Raw genomic sequence first — 16,602 nt, 5'->3', positions numbered from 1 at the left:
TAAATTAATATCCACGCCGTTGCATACATAAATATAGATATATCCATATATATAAATATCTAAGTATTTGTGTATACTTATCAATGTGAAAACATAGATATAAATGTACTTTAAATGACAAAAATGAAAGATTACTTGGCTATCCAAAGAGGACAAAATGGTAAATGAAACCCTGTTTCCCCGTTCTGCCCCGGCTTTGGGAAAGGTTGGAGCCCTGGGACTCGCTTTCCTCCAGTTTGTTCCATGTCTCTCGCTTATTTCTGTTGAGCCATTTTGTGTCCAGTTACGCGCTGTTTGTAATTGCTCGTCTTCTAAGGGGTCAGAGAGAGGGAGAGAGGGACAAAAGTGAACTATGATGAAAACTCCGCTGAGAGCACCAAAAAAAGAGGTTATTTCCACTCGAAGATATTCGCGGCCGTTCTGCAGAGACCTTCAGGGTGATGTTTGGGATGGTCTCACGTTTCCCTGCTCTTTAAAGCGGCTCTCGAAGCAGAACTGACCCAAATAAATTTTATTTCCCCTTCTCGCCACACTGAAGCACTTCTCTCTCTTCAGCAAGAGAAGGAGAACTCTTTTGCTCCCATCCGTGTGTCTAAAAGCCAACATTGGCGTTGCCGTATTTTGAAATGAGCCAAAATGTGCCTCAAAAATAAAATCCAAGCTTTAATTGCAGCTAAATTACTTGGCAGTCTTTCCTCTGATTTATGACCCAGTTTGGATGCATATTGACCTAGTTAAAACACTCATAAATAATACAGTCCTGCTCCAGAGTAAAAGAAAGCAAGAAGAGTTCTGGAGGAAAGGAGGATTTCGGCGAGTTCTGTAAATAACTTCAGTCTGTTGAGCAAATAGCAGAGAATGCGATGCCTCTCTAGTGTTAGAAAATATAAACAACAATTTAGATTGACCACGGCTTGTTTCGATTGTCCAGTCCTTCCCTAATTCAGCTGATATGCCCTTCTAACTCTCTAAAGACTGGGACAAGCACCACTTCCAGGACTGGCCCCCTTCTCCCTCAACTCCCTGCCCTGCTATTTCATCTCTGGGAGCTGCCCCAGAAGCAGCCCTGAATTATGGTGCTGCCTGCTTCCATTTCGGGGCATCCAAGGACAAGGCGCTTTACAGGCATTATTTTATTCGGAAAATAGTAATTCGGGGGAGGTGGGGGGAGGGAGGGAGGGGAGGGAGTGCCACGGAGTGGGACTCTTCGGGGAGAAAAGGCAGGTCATTTCTGACTCAGAAATCAGCCCCAAACACCGCCCGTCCCCCCCCGAGCTGAGCCCTATCTCTCTCCGTGGAATGGAGCAGAAAGAAAATATTCGGCCTCTGGGAGGGAAAGGCAGATAAAAGCAGCGGGGATCTGTGCGTTGGGACACTTATCCCGACATCATAGGAGACATAAAAAAAAAATAATCATCTTCTCATGTTTAAAATTACCTCTTTGGGGGGGGGGGCGTGGGGAAATGGGACTAATTGGAGAAATCTCGCAAAATACTCTTTGCAGGCAGTCAGATGAATGGAAGAAACGTTTCCATATTCCTATGAACCACTTCGGTTCTCACGATTAAAGCCCTTATATGCTTTCATTTAAAAAAAAAACCTCCCCCCGCTTCCCCGTTCCCCGTTCTTAAATACAGACATTTAGCCAGAAAATCCCGTTGGAGATGGCTCCCAAGTTGAAACGCGCTCTTAGGAAAAACTCGCCCGGCTTTCGGCAGGGCCCCCCAAACCGGCGGGCTCCCCGGTGTCCGCAGGTTTCGGCAGTCCCCATCTTTTCTCTCCCTGTTCAAATCCTCCTCGCCGGTCCGGGGGGCTCCGTCGGGGCGCAGCGCTGCCTCTCTCAGTATTTGGCCGGGCAAGTGGGCGAATGGCAGATCAGCAGTTTCAGAAGAAAGTGTGGGGTTGATTATTGACTAAAAAGACTTTTTTTTTTTTTCTTCCAAAGCAACATTCACAGGATTGTTTGAAGCAAAACGCATACGAAGGATTTTTGCCTCTTCTCTCCTCCTACGCTGGCCGCTTCCCCTTTCATGTGGTGCCTTCTCACTTATGCCATAAGGAGCAAGTGTTTTCTGTTTTAGTGCTCTGTTTACAGCTTTGGTGCACGAAGTCATAAATCTTGCATAGCCATAAATGACAAAAACCATTGGTATGCGTAAGAGGCCACCCCAGCCTTATAGTGCTTTTTATTTCTCGCTTCCCCCTCGCTTTGTTTGTGTTTAAAGATGACGCTGGGTTCCCTCGTGCTTTAAACGGACTAGTTATATTTATAATGCCTTAATTAACGAAGTAACGTCAAGTTTACACCTAGATTTTATTCGCAGGCTCCGCTTAATGCTCGGAGCCCCGAGCCCCGTTACCGCCTGCCAGGCGGGCAGGATCCGCAACTTTGTCTAAGTTCTCGTTCGCACGGTCGCCGTAGTGTTTCTGGTGCGGGAAACCGGGGGGACACCGCCACCCCCAGAGCCCGTGGGGCTGAGGAAAGCGGCCAGCGCCTTCCTCGGCCGTGCCGCCGAGAGAAGGCGAGGGCGAAGCCGTGAGGCAAAGCCGGGCCCGCGTCCACGCGAGGCTGCCACCCACGCGTCCCCACGGGGCGCTGCGGGCACCCCGACCCGTCTGCGCAGCACATGTGCGGGCGTGAGCGCCTCTGTGCCCGTCCCGGGCGCTGGGGATATTTGAGGGGGGCAGGGGGGTGTCTGTGTGTACATCTGTGTGTGTGTGCGCTCACGCATGCATGAGTTAATAATTAGTAACTCTAATGATTTCCAGCGTGGCTCTGAAAGCATTGCCCAGAGCGGGGATCCTGGTGGGCTTCGGTTGGCTCTCCGGTCCCAGCCCCGGCTCTGCGGGCTTTGCTCCCCTCCTCGGGGCTCAGCCGGGGCTGCGCGGGGCTCCCGGCCGTGGGGAGCGGCACAGGGGCTATTCTGCAGCTGCCCCCCAAGCCCACCGGTAAGAGGGACAAACCCAAACCCCCACAGCAGCACCCTGGAGGCTGGTGAGAGCGACCCTTTGTGAGCGCCGTTTGTCTTCATTAGCATAATTTTCCTGGACTTCGGTGACGCCCGGGTGCGGGGGGGCCGCACTCCTTCACTGCCGTGCTCCTGCGCTCCCTCCCCAGCCCCCACCCTGCCCAGAGCTTCCCCAGGCGGCCGCCTTTCTTTCTTCCTTCCTTTTTTTTTTTTTTTTTTAATATTTTCCTATTTTCCCCGCTCCAACTCTCCCCCCCCCCCCCCCTTCTCCTCCCCTCTTTCTCCTTTCCTTCCCAGAGCAGCCCTGGGAACCATCCCCGTCCTCCGCGCCCCGCGCAGGGGGAGCACGGTGCGCCGAGGAGCGGCTCGGGGTAGGGTGCGCAGCTGGAAGCGTCAGGGGAGAGGGGCAGGCGGGTGTGCGGAGCCATCGACCCCATCCCGTGAGGGGCAGGACTCGCCCTCTCGGCCGGGGGGTGCAGAGGAGCTGAGCCGGTGCCCACCCCGCGGCCGCAGGGACCGAGCTGGGGCAGACAGCCCCTGCTCTCTCTGGGTTGTGTCGCCTCCAAAAAAAAAAAAAAAAAAAAAAAAGAGAGAGAGGGAGTGAGAGAGAGAGAGAGAGAGAGAGAGCATGCTGGCTTCCGCCTCAGTCGTCAGAAGTTAAGGTAAGCAGGCCACAAATACGCTGCTATCAGTCGTGAATGGCGGAGTTTATGTCCCAGTGATTTATGACCGTAGACTTAAATGTCGGTTCAAGAAGAGTTCACAAGCTGGGGCTTCCTTCCAGGCAGTGACTGATACCCTTACACTTCGTGTTCAGGCAGCTCTCTCTCCTCTCTTCCCCCCACCCCCCACCTTCCCTCAACTTTGTCTTTATCTTTCAGGAAATCTTTCAGGGGGGCTGCCTGGTTTTTCGTCCTAGAGTCAGAGTTTGGGGCTCGGTTGGGAGTTACAGGGTAGAGATCTGGTGTGCTTGGGAAGGGGGGAAGCTCAGGGAAGGACAGGGTAGGAGAGAGCTGAAGTGGGGAGTGGGGGAAACCAAGCAATTTTCCTGTGCTGTTTCTGGGCTGTCTGGGTGGGGGGGGAGAAGTTGGTAAAGTGCAGAGCCGTGTATTGCACAGACCGAGACGGAGCAGATAAAACAGGCATTGGAAAGATTGGGGGCCCATTTGTGTTTGTAAGACTTGCCTTTTTGTCTTCGAAGGGGAGAGGAGGGCTCTTCCCATCCCAGGCACCGGCTGGAGTGGAGAATCCACCTCCTCTCCCCTTTCCCGTTAGGACGCTGCCGGGATCGTTGTCGCTCTTAATCCCGCTATTCCCACTTTCTCCTGGAATGACCGGGCGCTCCTCAGGTTACCCCCGCTTGCTTCTCTATAACTTTGTAGGAAGTGATTAACTTGGCGAACCCAAACTCGGGATCTGATTTTTTTTTTTTTTTTTTACTTGCTGGCAGACAGCCGAAGCTCCAATAATATTTTGCCTTCCAAGTAAAGTTGCCTATTGTCTGCAGGCCGGCAGCTATGGGAGCAGAGCACCCCGCGCCCTCGCTCTGCGCTGCCCGTCCTGCCAGCGCCACAAAACTTCGCAGCGGCCGAAGGAAGGTGAAATATTTGGTGTCGCGGTCATGAAAGGCGGGTGCCTTTGTGAAATCACCGCTGGCTGATTGTTTCCTCCTTCTCCTCTGGTAGCGGTGTCTATAGTCTCTCTTTCAAAGGAATTGAGAAAAATCACACCAGGCCTCGATAGCACAGGCAAGGAGAGGCGAGGAGCTGGAAATTGTGTATGTGCCTCTGATCTCCACTGGCTTATTAGCTTAATAGCATCCAAAGCGCTTGATTAGTGCAATAACAGGGTAACCGCCCTGCCGTAGGTGTGTTACCTTCATTTTGTTACGATCTAACAAAGGGAATACTGTTTTCTAAGAACTTGTATAACTTGAAAGGCGTAGAATGAGCTCGTTTGGTGCTTGTGTTGTGTAAGGCTTTTCGCCCCTAAGCATTTGTCCTCGTTAGATGTTTTTAGGGGAAAATACCCAGCTGCTGAAGTACAGGGAAAGTGGTAAAAGGAAGGAGGCCCTTCTGATCTGAAAAGACCTGGTTATTTGCCAGCAAGGGGTTAGGAGGATGGTGAGAAACACACTTCAGTTTCTGAGAACAATGTGAGTGCGTGTGGAAACACCTCCTAGATCGGAGGTTATGCACAGGTCTCCTCTCTCATTAATACGGGCGATTCTTTAATGGGTTATTTTCAGGCAGGTGACGAGTAGACTTTAATTTGGGGGGGGGCGGATCCCAGAAATAAAGGAGGATGGATAATACACAAAAAAAAAAAAAAAAAAAAAAAAAAAAAAAAAAAGGGGGGGGGGGAAGGGATTCGCCCGGGCAGGAGAAGCATTCTCTGAGTTTGTGTCCACCCTCTCCCCAGCCAAGTGACCCTCATACATCAAATTACATAGCAGTTTCCAAGACAGAACCTATTATCGCTAAGTTGGAAGGAAAGTTCAAGCCGTGGTCATGGAGATGAACGCTGGTTTTTCAGGTTTCTGGTGTGTTTTTTTCCCCCAATCCATCATGTTTTAACAGGTAGGATCTGGCTGATTCCACGAAAAGTTAGTGTCTTAAAAATAACTGCTGAAGAAAACAAACCAACGACCGCCCCTGCCGGCCCAGCCTCCTCTGGAGGGGCTCGCTCTGGGGCGCCCCCCCCCCCCCGGGCGCGGCGTGGGCCGGACCCACCGCTGGGCCGGGTGGCCGCTGGGCGGCCGGGGCGCGCTCCGCACGGGCGGGAGGGGGAGGGCTGGCTGGTGCTCGCCCCGCAAATCCGCCTGGTCGGGTGATTCGCGCCTGGGCCTTCGCGGCCCAAATTGCTTTTTCCTCGCCAAACCCTCCACACGAGACGGAATCCTCTAAACTTTCACCTTGCTCTGCCCCTGCACAGAGACAGGAACCCACTTTAAGTGAGAAAGCCGTCCGCTAAAAATAAAACAACACTGGTTAAAGGAGAGGGTTTGATCTTAGAGTTGGACTGAAGGAATAGCCCAGCCCCTTTGCATTAACAATTCCTCGATCACCCTTATCTCAGAGACCGGTATTAAAACAGCCTCTTGGTGATAAACGATCAACCCGCTTGCTCTGTTCCTTAACAAGAAAGAAATAATAATAAAAAAACAAACCTAGAAAGCCTCTATCCCGGTGCAGCAAAGCACATATTTGTAGCTGCCAGTAAATCCAGGCAGCTTTTATATCGAAATGCTCCACGCCTGAGGCCAAGTCATGCTGCTAAATATTGCTGACCACTTTTTCTTTTATGGCTTTCATGTCACTTAGCTATTGAAAGTAAGATGGATTTGTACCATTTCTTCACCCTGCTCTGCTCTCCCCACACCCCAGGTCTGCCCGGAGAGGCCATTGGAGGAAGAGTGCCACGTGACAGAGGGGTGCCAATGTTATTCTCCAAGGGTGTCAAGACCCTGTCAGTTTGCGAAATAAATATTGGGAAACAACGAAATGCAAAAAGCGACCTACTACGACAGCTCTGCAATCTATGGTGCCTACCCCTACCAAGGAGCAAATGGTTTCACTTATAATGCGAGTCAGCAGCAATATCCTCCATCTTCATCACTTGTGGAAACTGAGTACCACCGCCCCGCGTGCTCCCTCCAGTCCCCCGGCAGCTCTGTGTCCCACCACAAGGCCAATGACATCAGTGAGAGTTGCATGAGGACCCTCCCCAGCCAGGCTCTCCAGCCCCCCAGCCTCGCTGACCCACAGGCTCCGCCGCAGCCACCTCCAGCCCAGCAGTCACAGCCTCCACCTCCGACCTCCACCTCACCATCTCAAAATGCCAGCAGCAACCCTGCCCCGGCCAACCCCACCAAGAGCCCAGCTCTTAACTCACCCACCGTGTCCAAACAGATATTCCCATGGATGAAAGAGTCTCGGCAAAACACAAAGCAGAAAAACAGCAGTTCCAGTTCAGGTATGAAACGTGCTCCCCCTCTCCCTGGGTACTCCTGGGCTGACTGTGCATCCCGTGGGGAGGAGGGCTGCCTTACCCACCTTCACTTCAGGGAGGGGAGGGTGGGGGCTTTTTTACCCTCTGAGCTGACCCCATGAAACTTTTGGAAAGGGCTTGCCATCACTCGGCTTATTCACTGAGGGGAGCTCTGTGAAAAACACACCCCATTCAAAACTTTCCCAGCCTTGCAGAAGGGATCTGAACTGACTTTGCTTCCTAGTGGCAGAACCACTTGTGCCCTCCAGCATCTATCACATTTCTTAGGTAATCCCCCCTTCAGTAAATCATGTCAGTGTGGAGCAGCCCAGGCCTTAAGCCAGAGGCTTGTCCCGAGTACTTTGTTGGCATGGTGCTGTTAGATTAATAAGACAGTGACCTATCTCTGCTGAAGTGTAACGGGAATAAAATAGCTCATAATCATGTGCAGGCAGGATCAATGCCCTGCATGCAGTCAGAACCTCTTCCTATTTTAATAAGCTGATTGGCAAAGTTACAAGCCTGGTAAACAAAAATCATTCATAAGTGCTATAAACTTCAGCCCATAAAACATTATTTGAGGGTTGGAAGTGTATATCAACACTTTTATTACTCAAGGAAACCCAAACTGATAACACCAGTGCTAGCTCCAAAGCCCAGAAGTCAGGTTATTCTGACTTATTCCTCTTTTTTGCTTAAATGTGCATTAGAAATAGAGTTCAAAACTTTAGCAAATGTTTTGCTGGTCTGTTTTTTTAAAGCTGTGGTAAGACTGCTGTTTTCAACCTTCCATATAATGTATTTATTTAATTAAAGAGCAGTGAGATTTAGATATATCTCCATGCCTATATGCAAGCCTAGCTACTGTATGTTCTTCTTTATACATATTATACCTCCCAATCACTACCATATGTTCATGCTATATACCAGACATGATAAAAAAAATCCACGATACTGATGATTCTGTATTTATATGTTAAATTTTTTGTATTGTAGATATCTAGCTTTCAGGCATTTGTAGCTGATACATATATATATATATATATAGAGAGAGAGAGAGAGAGAGAGAACAGCTATTTTTGGAAGACACTGATTCCACCATGTAGCCACAGGTTCAGTTTCAGCACTTCTAAACCTCACTGTGTTTCCCTGAACCTTCCTTGCTCCTCTTTACCAAGCTGGAGAGAGGTTGGATGCTGTCATTCTTAGGGCAAGCGAGTGTAGTCGCACAGTGACACTAATGAGGTCAAGGCACTCTTTCGAGGCTTGGAGCTTGGCACAACTGAGCTCACGCCTTGGGGAGTACTCGTTGCACGCTTGGGCATCCATCTTGCCTTTGGGAGCTGAAGTCTCCAGGTGCTGGTGTTGTTGGCCATTTTCTCATGTTGCCATGTGTAGGTTTGCCATGCTGATTGTGTTCTTTGTGTGATTTACATAGGTGAGAGTTGTGCTGGTGATAAAAGCCCTCCAGGGCAAGCCTCCTCTAAGCGAGCCCGTACAGCTTACACAAGTGCCCAGCTGGTAGAACTGGAAAAGGAGTTCCACTTCAATAGGTACCTTTGCAGGCCACGAAGGGTAGAAATGGCTAATTTGCTCAATCTCACAGAAAGACAGATCAAAATCTGGTTTCAAAACCGCAGAATGAAATACAAAAAGGATCAAAAGGGAAAGGGTATGATGACCTCTTCAGGAGGACAGTCCCCAAGCAGAAGCCCTGTCCCTCCAGCTGCTGGGGGATACCTAAACTCTATGCATTCTTTAGTAAACAGTGTCCCCTACGAACCCCAGTCGCCTCCACCATTTAACAAGCCTCATCAAAACACCTATGGCATCCCTGCATCGTATACTGCTCCTCTTAATAACTGCCCACCTCCTCAAAAGAGATACACGGGGACAGCAGCTGTGACACCTGAATATGATACTCATCCTCTTCAAGGCAACGGTTATGGGAATCCACACATACAGGGAAGCCCCGTCTATGTAGGGGGCAACTACGTGGAGACCATGACCAATTCTGGGCCTTCCATCTTTGGTCTAACTCATCTCCCTCATCCTCCCTCTGCCAACATGGACTACAGCGGGGCTGGGCCAATGGCCAACAATCACCACCATGGACCTTGTGATCCACATCCAACATACACAGACCTTACCGCTCACCATCCTTCTCAGGGAAGAATTCAGGAAGCGCCCAAACTCACTCATCTGTAAGAGACAGGAGTCACTAAGAGGAACAGCAAGCCCCCGAGTTTTGAAAAGTACTCATCCCTTCCCTTCTCTCTCCTCCCCCCCAACATGTGCCCTCCCCTTCCCTTCTCGTTTCTTTTGTTTGTTTCGGTTTGTTTTGTTTCCTTTCGTAAAAGCGTTTTCTAGTTTATGTGACGTAGCAATATTTGTTGCTTGAATTGCTCTATAGTTTCACTAGTGGATATTTATCTTCTTGAACTGTAGCCTTGTGTCTCACTTTGGGAGTATGCAGAGGCTTTATACTTTACCTTCTACACTTTTATCAAAACAGGGTATATGAACAAATTTTCTATAAAAGGAATTCTTAAATGTGAATTTGTTCGTACATGATTGATCCCACGGGGAAGCAATTTTTTTTATTGCACTTCTTTTAAATAGCAAGAAAGACATCAAAAGCGCTTGGACAGGGACTTCCTGGACAATTATTGATACGTGTAAGTCTTTCAATGTGTGTATGCTGGTGAACATTCAGATTTATTTATATTTTTTTTTCTCAAACATTGAATAATCTAAGTGTTTAAAATTTTATTTATCCCCATTTGTTCATATTTATATATATATAAAAAAATCTGTACCCTGAATATTCAGGAGGCCATATATTAGATGGCATATCGGCACGTGTTAGAAATATCATTTGAAAGGAAACTATTAACTCCTTTTATTAAAAATAGTGATAATAATGATGATGACGATGCAATAAAATCTGGGAAAAAAGATCGCGGTTTGAATACTTTATGCTTGTAACATCCAGCTAGGCAAAAAGTGTGTGAAGCTGAAAAGGCTAGATTTGTTTTGAAAGTTATACATTCCTTGCTGCTCACGTTCTGGAAAAAAAAATAAAGTTTTTATTCTGAATAATAAAGAGTTAAGGACATGTTCTTCGCAGCGCAGGGGAATGGAGAGCCCTTCATGACGTGGGGAGCTAGGAAACTCGTCTGTAAACTTACACGAGGGTCTGCTCACCCGAAGGGCCCCGCGATGCCTTTTCAGCATTTCATAGGCAGGGAGAGAGATTTTTCTTTTCCCTTCTCTCTCTCCCTTTCCTTTTTTTTTTTTTTTTTTTTTTTTCCCCCCTTTCTTCCAGCAGGGTTTCAGGGTTTCAGGGCCCGCGGCTGCCGCCTCCTCCCGCACCCGCTGCGCGGTGCCCGGCGGGAGCGGATCGCCCCCTCCCGCGGGGTGCGCAGGGGCATCGGCCGCAGGGCAGCGCCGGGAGCGCACCGGGGGTGCGGATGTGGGTGTACGAGCGTGCGTGGGAGGCGCGGGCAGCGGCGCCCAGGATAAAGGCACAAAGCCCCGCGTGGGTGCGGGCGCGGAGGGGCCTCGCTGCGCGGGGCTGAGCCGGGCCGGGAGGGCTGCGGGCCCCGCCAGCCCCGGGAGCAGCGCGGGGAGCGGGCTCCGGGTGCGCGGGGCTGGGTGCGCGCACCGCTGCTCCTTCCTCTCGCCAGCCCCGCCGCTTTCCCCTTTGCCTTTAAGAAGTGGATTTTACCTTTCCTTATTTTTCCCTGTATTATTATTTTAAAAAAATATTTTACTGGGGTTGATTTCATTTTTGTTGAGCAGTCTTTCCTCTCACGGCGGCCTGAAGGTGTGGGGGAGGGGAGCGCTGTGCTCCGTTTCTTCCGCGGGGGGGTGTGGATGTGTGTGCGGGTGTGTGTTTGTATCGGGGGGCGAGGGGGGGACACGGTACTGTAGAAGGGCGACGGTCCCGGCCCCAAACCGGCACCCGTAGGGGTCCCCGGTCCGAAACGGCTCGAGGTAGAATGGAGAAACCCGCAAGCTTGTGCTTAAATCCGATTTTTCTTCCTTTCAGGCAAAATGTCCGTAATTTTTAGATTGAAACTCGAAAGATAAATCAAAACGGACCTTAATAGACTAGGTAAAATATACCCCTGCACGTTTATAAAGACATATTCCTGTGCTGTGTAGATAATAACGCACGCTGTTCACCATCTGTATCTTTTAGAGCACAGAAAAAAAATGTCGCCATTTTGGTCTCATGCTGAAATATTATTAATCTTTGGGCTTTACCTTGTTCCCAGAACCATCCTCGCCTGATTCTGAAACATTGTCATGCATCCGTGAATCTATATAGAGCTTTTCTGCATAAATAGATAAAGCATGCCCAGTCAAAGAAAAGGATAGCAAATATATTTATACCGTGCTGTTTATTGTATATATAGACATGTAACCGTGGAAGAAAAGGCTATGTAGGCTAATATTTTTCACTGAAATCTGATTATTACACAATACAGACCAGTGACTGATTATTACTTTTGTAGGCGAAGGAAGCATTTTTTGCAACATTGCAGGACAATGCTGGTTTCAAAGGAGAGCCCGTATAAAATTCCAGCCGCCCCCCCGCCCCCAGCTCTCGGATCAGTTAGGTTAGATACAACAAAAGGTAACGGTACAGTCACGATACTTACTGCGTGGTTCCTTTAGCACCACGAATTGCATTTAGGAAAACGTTCAAATAGAAGGAAGTTGGCGTTTCACTCCCCTCCCACCCCGAAGAAAGAAAAATACAGACGATTTCCCCCCCTTCTTTTCATAAACCGTATTCAATCCTCTCTTCAGAGCCTGTAGGTTGCAAATAAGAATTTGTAATTTTGCATTTAAGATTCGTCCGATTAAAAGATGCCCCTGGAGGCAGAAGTAATTGATTCTCCCAAGAATTTCGCGTCCTCTCTCTGCAAAGGTTTTGTTCCAGGTGGTTTTTGTATTAGGCTGACCACAAGAAACAAATGTGCAGAATAGAGACACCCACACAGGTTTTACTCACAAAGCCTGGTTAAAGTCCAAACCTCTCTCTTTATTATTTGTCATCCTGCTCTTAATCCCAATATTTTCCAGAGGGAAAAAAAATGAAAAAGAAATCAGAGAAAAGAAAAGAAAACGTAGGCATCAGGAAGGAAAATAAAACCGGACTTTTCCCACAAGCAGCCCAGTCCTCTGCCAGCATATTTTAAAAGCAGCTTTTTTCCTTGTTTACTTGCGTTTCTTGCTCTGCCTCTTTTCACGGCCACATTTGATCTTGGAAAGAGCAAGAAGCTTTAAATGTGTTCTTAAGGGCCAGTAGCTGTCAAACCTTTTGGCGGCCAAGATTGATCGCGGGCAGACACCACCAGAGCTTTGTTTGGACTAAAAGCAAGAAAATTAAACCCCTTGCATTTTCCAACAGCATCGATATTTGTAAGGCATCCCTTTTGAGGGATTAAATGACAAGTCTCGTTCTATATTTTATTTAAACAAGCAACCACCAAAAAGCCCATTTAAAGCCTCTCGGCCCCTCCCCTCCCCCTCTCTCCAATGCCTTCGCAGATATGCTATATCTTGTGGGTGCATTAACTTAAAACCGATTTTTTAAAATGCACTTCGTGCAGACTGGACGTCGACTGATCCACTGAGTGCTTTGGGTCTTGTTTTCTGTTTCCCCTCCCTCCATCCCCCCCCGTATTTTTTTTCTTTTTTTTTTTTTTTTTAAATATAATTACGAAGACGGTTGCCGACCCCTGTTTGGCAACCCCGAAAATAAAGCGAGACGGCACCTCATCGCGCTGGCGATGGTTCCTGGCTCCTGGAGGACGCGGAGAGCGGCTCGGAAGCGCCTTCCCCCGGCCCCCGGCGCACCCCACCCCGCCGTGCACCCCGGGCTCCGCGGGCAAGCGAGCCCCGTCCGGGCTGTCTAGGGGGGCTGTAACCGTAGGATTCATCGGGTTGGTGATTGTGGCCATCATTGTCATCACTCTCCCTGTCGCCTCAGTATGGTTGGAAAATTATGCCAAAAGCATCCGAATTCGGGACTTGCCTCGACCTGGCGGGGGTGACAGGAGGAGGCGGCGGCTGCAAGAGCCAAGCATCGGAGGCGAGCGCCGTCTCTCAAGTCAGAACCCCGCAGCATTTTCGCACTGTCTGGCCCCTTGAAAACAAACCCGCTACCAGCCCATATATTTCCTGGTAATCGAAAATACTCACCAGACCCAGCCTACTACGGTTATTAAGCAAATTATGCCAGCAGACGGGAGTATCGTTTGCAAGCTAAGGCACGGGATATATACTTTTTTTTAAAGAGGCAACAGCCAGACGCGTTTGCAGCCTCGCGATTTGGCTCGCCCAGAGAGGTTCTCCTAGGGTTATGTGTTACGGTCCAATCCCGGGAAGCCAACTGGAGAGGGAAGTCATGAAGCGCCAGGGCTGCTGCCTATGTGACTCTTCCCCTCGAAGCAAGGTTGCCGAGGAAGATCCTGATAAACAATGGCTCAGCACCGGCGACCGATTGTTCTCCATACTGTACACCCGATAGCCACCAAAAAAAGAAGAAAAAAAAAAAAAAAAGGGAAAAGAGGAAAAAAGGAAAAAAAAGGAAAGAAAAAATAAAACAAGAACACAAAGCCAAACAAACAAACAAACAAACAAAAATACAAAAGAGCCCATTGAGGCTGAGTCGGGAAGGAGAAACTAGTTTTGGAGGAAGTGCTATTCCTAGGAAAAAATCAAGACCCTCTGCTTCAGACTCCTGCCTGGGTGCAACTTCTTATGCGGGGGCCTGACGGTGTCAAAACTTTGAAGATTAATGGATTACTTTGTTAATGACTCAAGGCGTCAGATTGAGGTGCTTAAATGATTTGTGAGGTGCAAAGCGTTTTCCTGACAGTCCCAAACAATGAGAGAAGAGTGTGCGGGTGGATGCGAGGAAGGCAGCAGGCTGCAGGACAAGCAGCCACACACACACACACACACACACACGCACACACACTCTCGCAGCCTCTCTCGCAAACATATCCACGCACACGCACCCTCCTCCCCACCCCCGATCATTTCAGATTAGGACGCTAAGGGGATAGATACTCGAGATATCATTTCCCCTTTTAAAAAAAAGTGTAAATAAAGCCTTTCTGGCCCCCAATGAGGCGTTCCTTCCCGACTTTTTTGGATCAATCAAACAGACAGTGGCTTCTTTTGATTAAAGCCCAAATTGTCATTGGGCAGAGGCAATCATGTGACAGCCAATTCGGTCCAATTTCAACCTTGTCTCCATGAATTCAATAGTTTAATAGTAGCACGGTCCCCATACGGCTGTAATCAGTGAATTAGAAAAAAAACACCCCACCAGCGATCTTCTATGCTATATTTTTTTCTCCTCTCTCTCCTTTTTCCTGGGCCTTCCCCTCCCCCCGAGGCCCCTGAATCCGAGGGAACTTTTTCTCCGCGGGGGCTGCCAGTTGAAGGCCATGAATTTCGCATTTGAGCGAGAGATCGGTTTTATCAATAGCCAGCCATCGCTTGCTGAGTGCCTGACATCTTTTCCCCCTGTCGGTGATACATTTCAAAGTTCATCAATCAAGAACTCGACGCTTTCACACTCGACACTGATTCCTCCTCCTTTCGAGCAGACCATCCCCAGCCTGAACCCCGGCAGCCACCCTCGCCACAGCGGCGGCGGTCGCCCCAAGGCGAGTCCCCGCGGCCGCAGCGGCAGCCCGGGCCCCGCCGGCGCCCCGCCGCCCCCGGAGTACCCCTGGATGAAAGAGAAAAAGGCGTCCAAGCGATCCGCGCTGCCGCCCGCCTCGGCCTCCGCCTCAGCCGCTGGACCTGCCTGCCTCAGCCACAAAGGTCAGTCCAAAGACGAGCCGCCAGCCCCGCCGGGCCGCTATTTTGGCTCCCCGCATCCCCCCGGCTTCGCGGGGGGACGAGGCGGAGGGCGGGCGGGCGGGAAGGACGGAGCTGGCGGGGCTCGGTGGAAACCCAAACTTTCCCCAAACTTGCCTAATGCGGGATGATTTATTTGAGTTGGAGCTGACCTCTCTTGTCTCGCCGTCCTAGAGTTAGGATATTTGACAGTAATGAAGAGTGATAGATTGCTCCCGCTCAGCTAAGCAGCTGATGCATTAATTATAAATTGCGGTATGGCTAATATAAAGTTTGCTCTGGTGTGGGGAGGTTGGGGAGCTGGAGGCAGCGATTTGGCGGAGGTGGCCGAGGGGCACGCAGCACCGGGCGCTCAGCAGTGCAACACAATGGGTTTACTGCATCCAAAGGCGGCCATTTTGTTGCAGTTGCTATTTTATGCTATATGGACATATAGATATAGACACATACATGCAGAGAGAGCACTCCCCCCCACCCCCCCGGGATGCGATGAGCTGGGGTGCTGAAATTCAATCCGTGCATTTATCTGTTTTGTACGTGTGTCCGTGTGCCTCTGCTTTCGCTGCTCGGGCGGGGATGCTTTGGGGTGCGTGTGGTGGTGGTGTTTTTCTTTTTTTTTTTTTTTCTTTCTTTTTTAACAGACCCCCTTGAAATCCCCGATAGCGGTAGCGGTGGATCTAGGCGCCTGAGGACGGCTTACACCAACACCCAGCTTTTGGAGCTAGAGAAAGAATTTCATTTCAACAAGTATCTCTGTAGACCAAGGAGGGTTGAGATTGCAGCCTTGCTGGATCTGACTGAGAGACAAGTCAAAGTCTGGTTCCAGAACAGGAGGATGAAGCACAAGAGACAGACCCAGTGCAAGGAGAATCAAAACAGCGAGGGGAAATTTAAGAACCTAGAGGACCCCGAAAAAGCGGTGGACGAGGAAGAAGAGGAGGAGGAGGAGAAATCCCTCTTCGAGCAAGCCCTCAGCAACGTCTCCGGCGCTCTCCTGGAGCGGGAAGGCTACGCTTTCCAGCAGAATGCCCTCTCCCAGCAGCAGGCGCAGAATGCGCACAATGGCGAATCCCAAACTTTCCCCGTTTCGCCTTTAACGAGCAATGAGAAAAATCTGAAACATTTTCAACATCAGTCACCCACTGTTCAAAACTGCCTCTCAACAATGGCCCAGAACTGTGCAGCTGGCCTGAACAATGACAGTCCTGAGGCCCTAGATGTCCCTTCTTTACAGGACTTTAACGTTTTCTCCACAGATTCCTGCCTACAGCTTTCAGATGCAGTTTCCCCCAGTTTGCCAGGATCTCTGGACAGTCCCGTAGATATCTCTGCTGACAGTTTTGACTTTTTTACAGACACACTCACCACAATTGACTTGCAGCATCTGAATTACTAAGAAATTAAAGAAGTCCTCTTCAAGGGTCCTGCTTTCTCCTCCTTATTCTTCTTAATTTTTTTTCCCCAGTGAATTAATTTTATGTTTCCCCTCCCTTTCCCTCTTCACTATTTTCTGTTTGTTACTTCCCTCTGGTATGCCATTTTGCCGTTTCTTATGAAGTTTTAGTTGTGTTCAATTTTAACCTAGCCACATTCTAGGTCCTTCTATGAAAGCAATATATGAGGTCTGTAAGAAAGTGATCATATAGGAATGTATCTTCACTTTCTTTTTATTTTTGTATTACATTAGGATGCGTTGTCATAAGTATTTTTGGTAGAATAAATTCTTGTTTGCTACAAGGAGCTTTCTCTT

At 49.2% G+C, this 16,602-nt stretch overlaps 3 protein-coding genes across 4 annotated transcripts in view; all 3 read left to right on the top strand.

Moving 5' to 3' along the window:
• The window catches only part of HOXA6 (homeobox A6), a 41,341-nt gene extending 34,903 nt beyond the window's left edge, over positions 1–6,438 (top strand). The window contains exon 4 of the mRNA XM_064704529.1: positions 6,356–6,438. Coding sequence (XP_064560599.1) covers positions 6,356–6,395 — 40 coding nt within the window. The 3' untranslated portion in view covers positions 6,396–6,438. The remainder of the gene's footprint in view (positions 1–6,355) is intronic.
• On the top strand, positions 6,438–15,570 carry HOXA3 (homeobox A3). Of its 2 annotated transcripts, XR_010439119.1 has the most exons (3): positions 6,438–6,944; positions 8,398–9,637; positions 15,494–15,570. XR_010439119.1 is itself a non-coding variant. In XM_064704524.1 (2 exons), the coding sequence occupies exons 1-2, from the start codon at positions 6,473–6,475 to the stop codon at positions 9,165–9,167; spliced, it is 1,242 nt and encodes a 413-aa protein (XP_064560594.1). In that variant the 5' UTR covers positions 6,438–6,472; the 3' UTR covers positions 9,168–9,948. The 2 variants fall into 2 exon arrangements, 1 of the variants encoding a protein (XP_064560594.1); XM_064704524.1 differs by lacking the exon at positions 15,494–15,570 and having other exon boundaries at positions 8,398–9,948.
• HOXA2 (homeobox A2) lies at positions 13,621–16,343 on the top strand. Its single transcript, XM_064704525.1, has 2 exons — positions 13,621–14,816; positions 15,494–16,343. The coding sequence occupies exons 1-2, from the start codon at positions 14,435–14,437 to the stop codon at positions 16,246–16,248; spliced, it is 1,137 nt and encodes a 378-aa protein (XP_064560595.1). The 5' UTR covers positions 13,621–14,434; the 3' UTR covers positions 16,249–16,343.
• Positions 16,344–16,602: the final 259 nt, after the last annotated feature.

The sequence above is a fragment of the Zonotrichia leucophrys genome, chromosome 2 (genome assembly GCF_028769735.1).
Source record: "Zonotrichia leucophrys gambelii isolate GWCS_2022_RI chromosome 2, RI_Zleu_2.0, whole genome shotgun sequence".
In the NCBI taxonomy this organism is placed as follows: Eukaryota; Metazoa; Chordata; class Aves; order Passeriformes; family Passerellidae; genus Zonotrichia; species Zonotrichia leucophrys.
Note: the sequence above shows the minus strand (reverse complement) of the source record. Positions and strands in the feature narration are given on the sequence as shown.

Bases quoted from the DNA above. Each gene is read 5' to 3' on its own strand.
- HOXA3 (XM_064704524.1), top strand. From the start codon at position 6,473: ATGCAAAAAGCGACCTACTACGACAGCTCTGCAATCTATGGTGCCTAC. The intron at 6,945-8,397 runs GTATGAAACGTG...TGATTTACATAG, and splicing joins AAACAGCAGTTCCAGTTCAG to GTGAGAGTTGTGCTGGTGAT.
- HOXA2 (XM_064704525.1), top strand. From the start codon at position 14,435: ATGAATTTCGCATTTGAGCGAGAGATCGGTTTTATCAATAGCCAGCCA. The intron at 14,817-15,493 runs GTCAGTCCAAAG...CTTTTTTAACAG, and splicing joins TGCCTGCCTCAGCCACAAAG to ACCCCCTTGAAATCCCCGAT.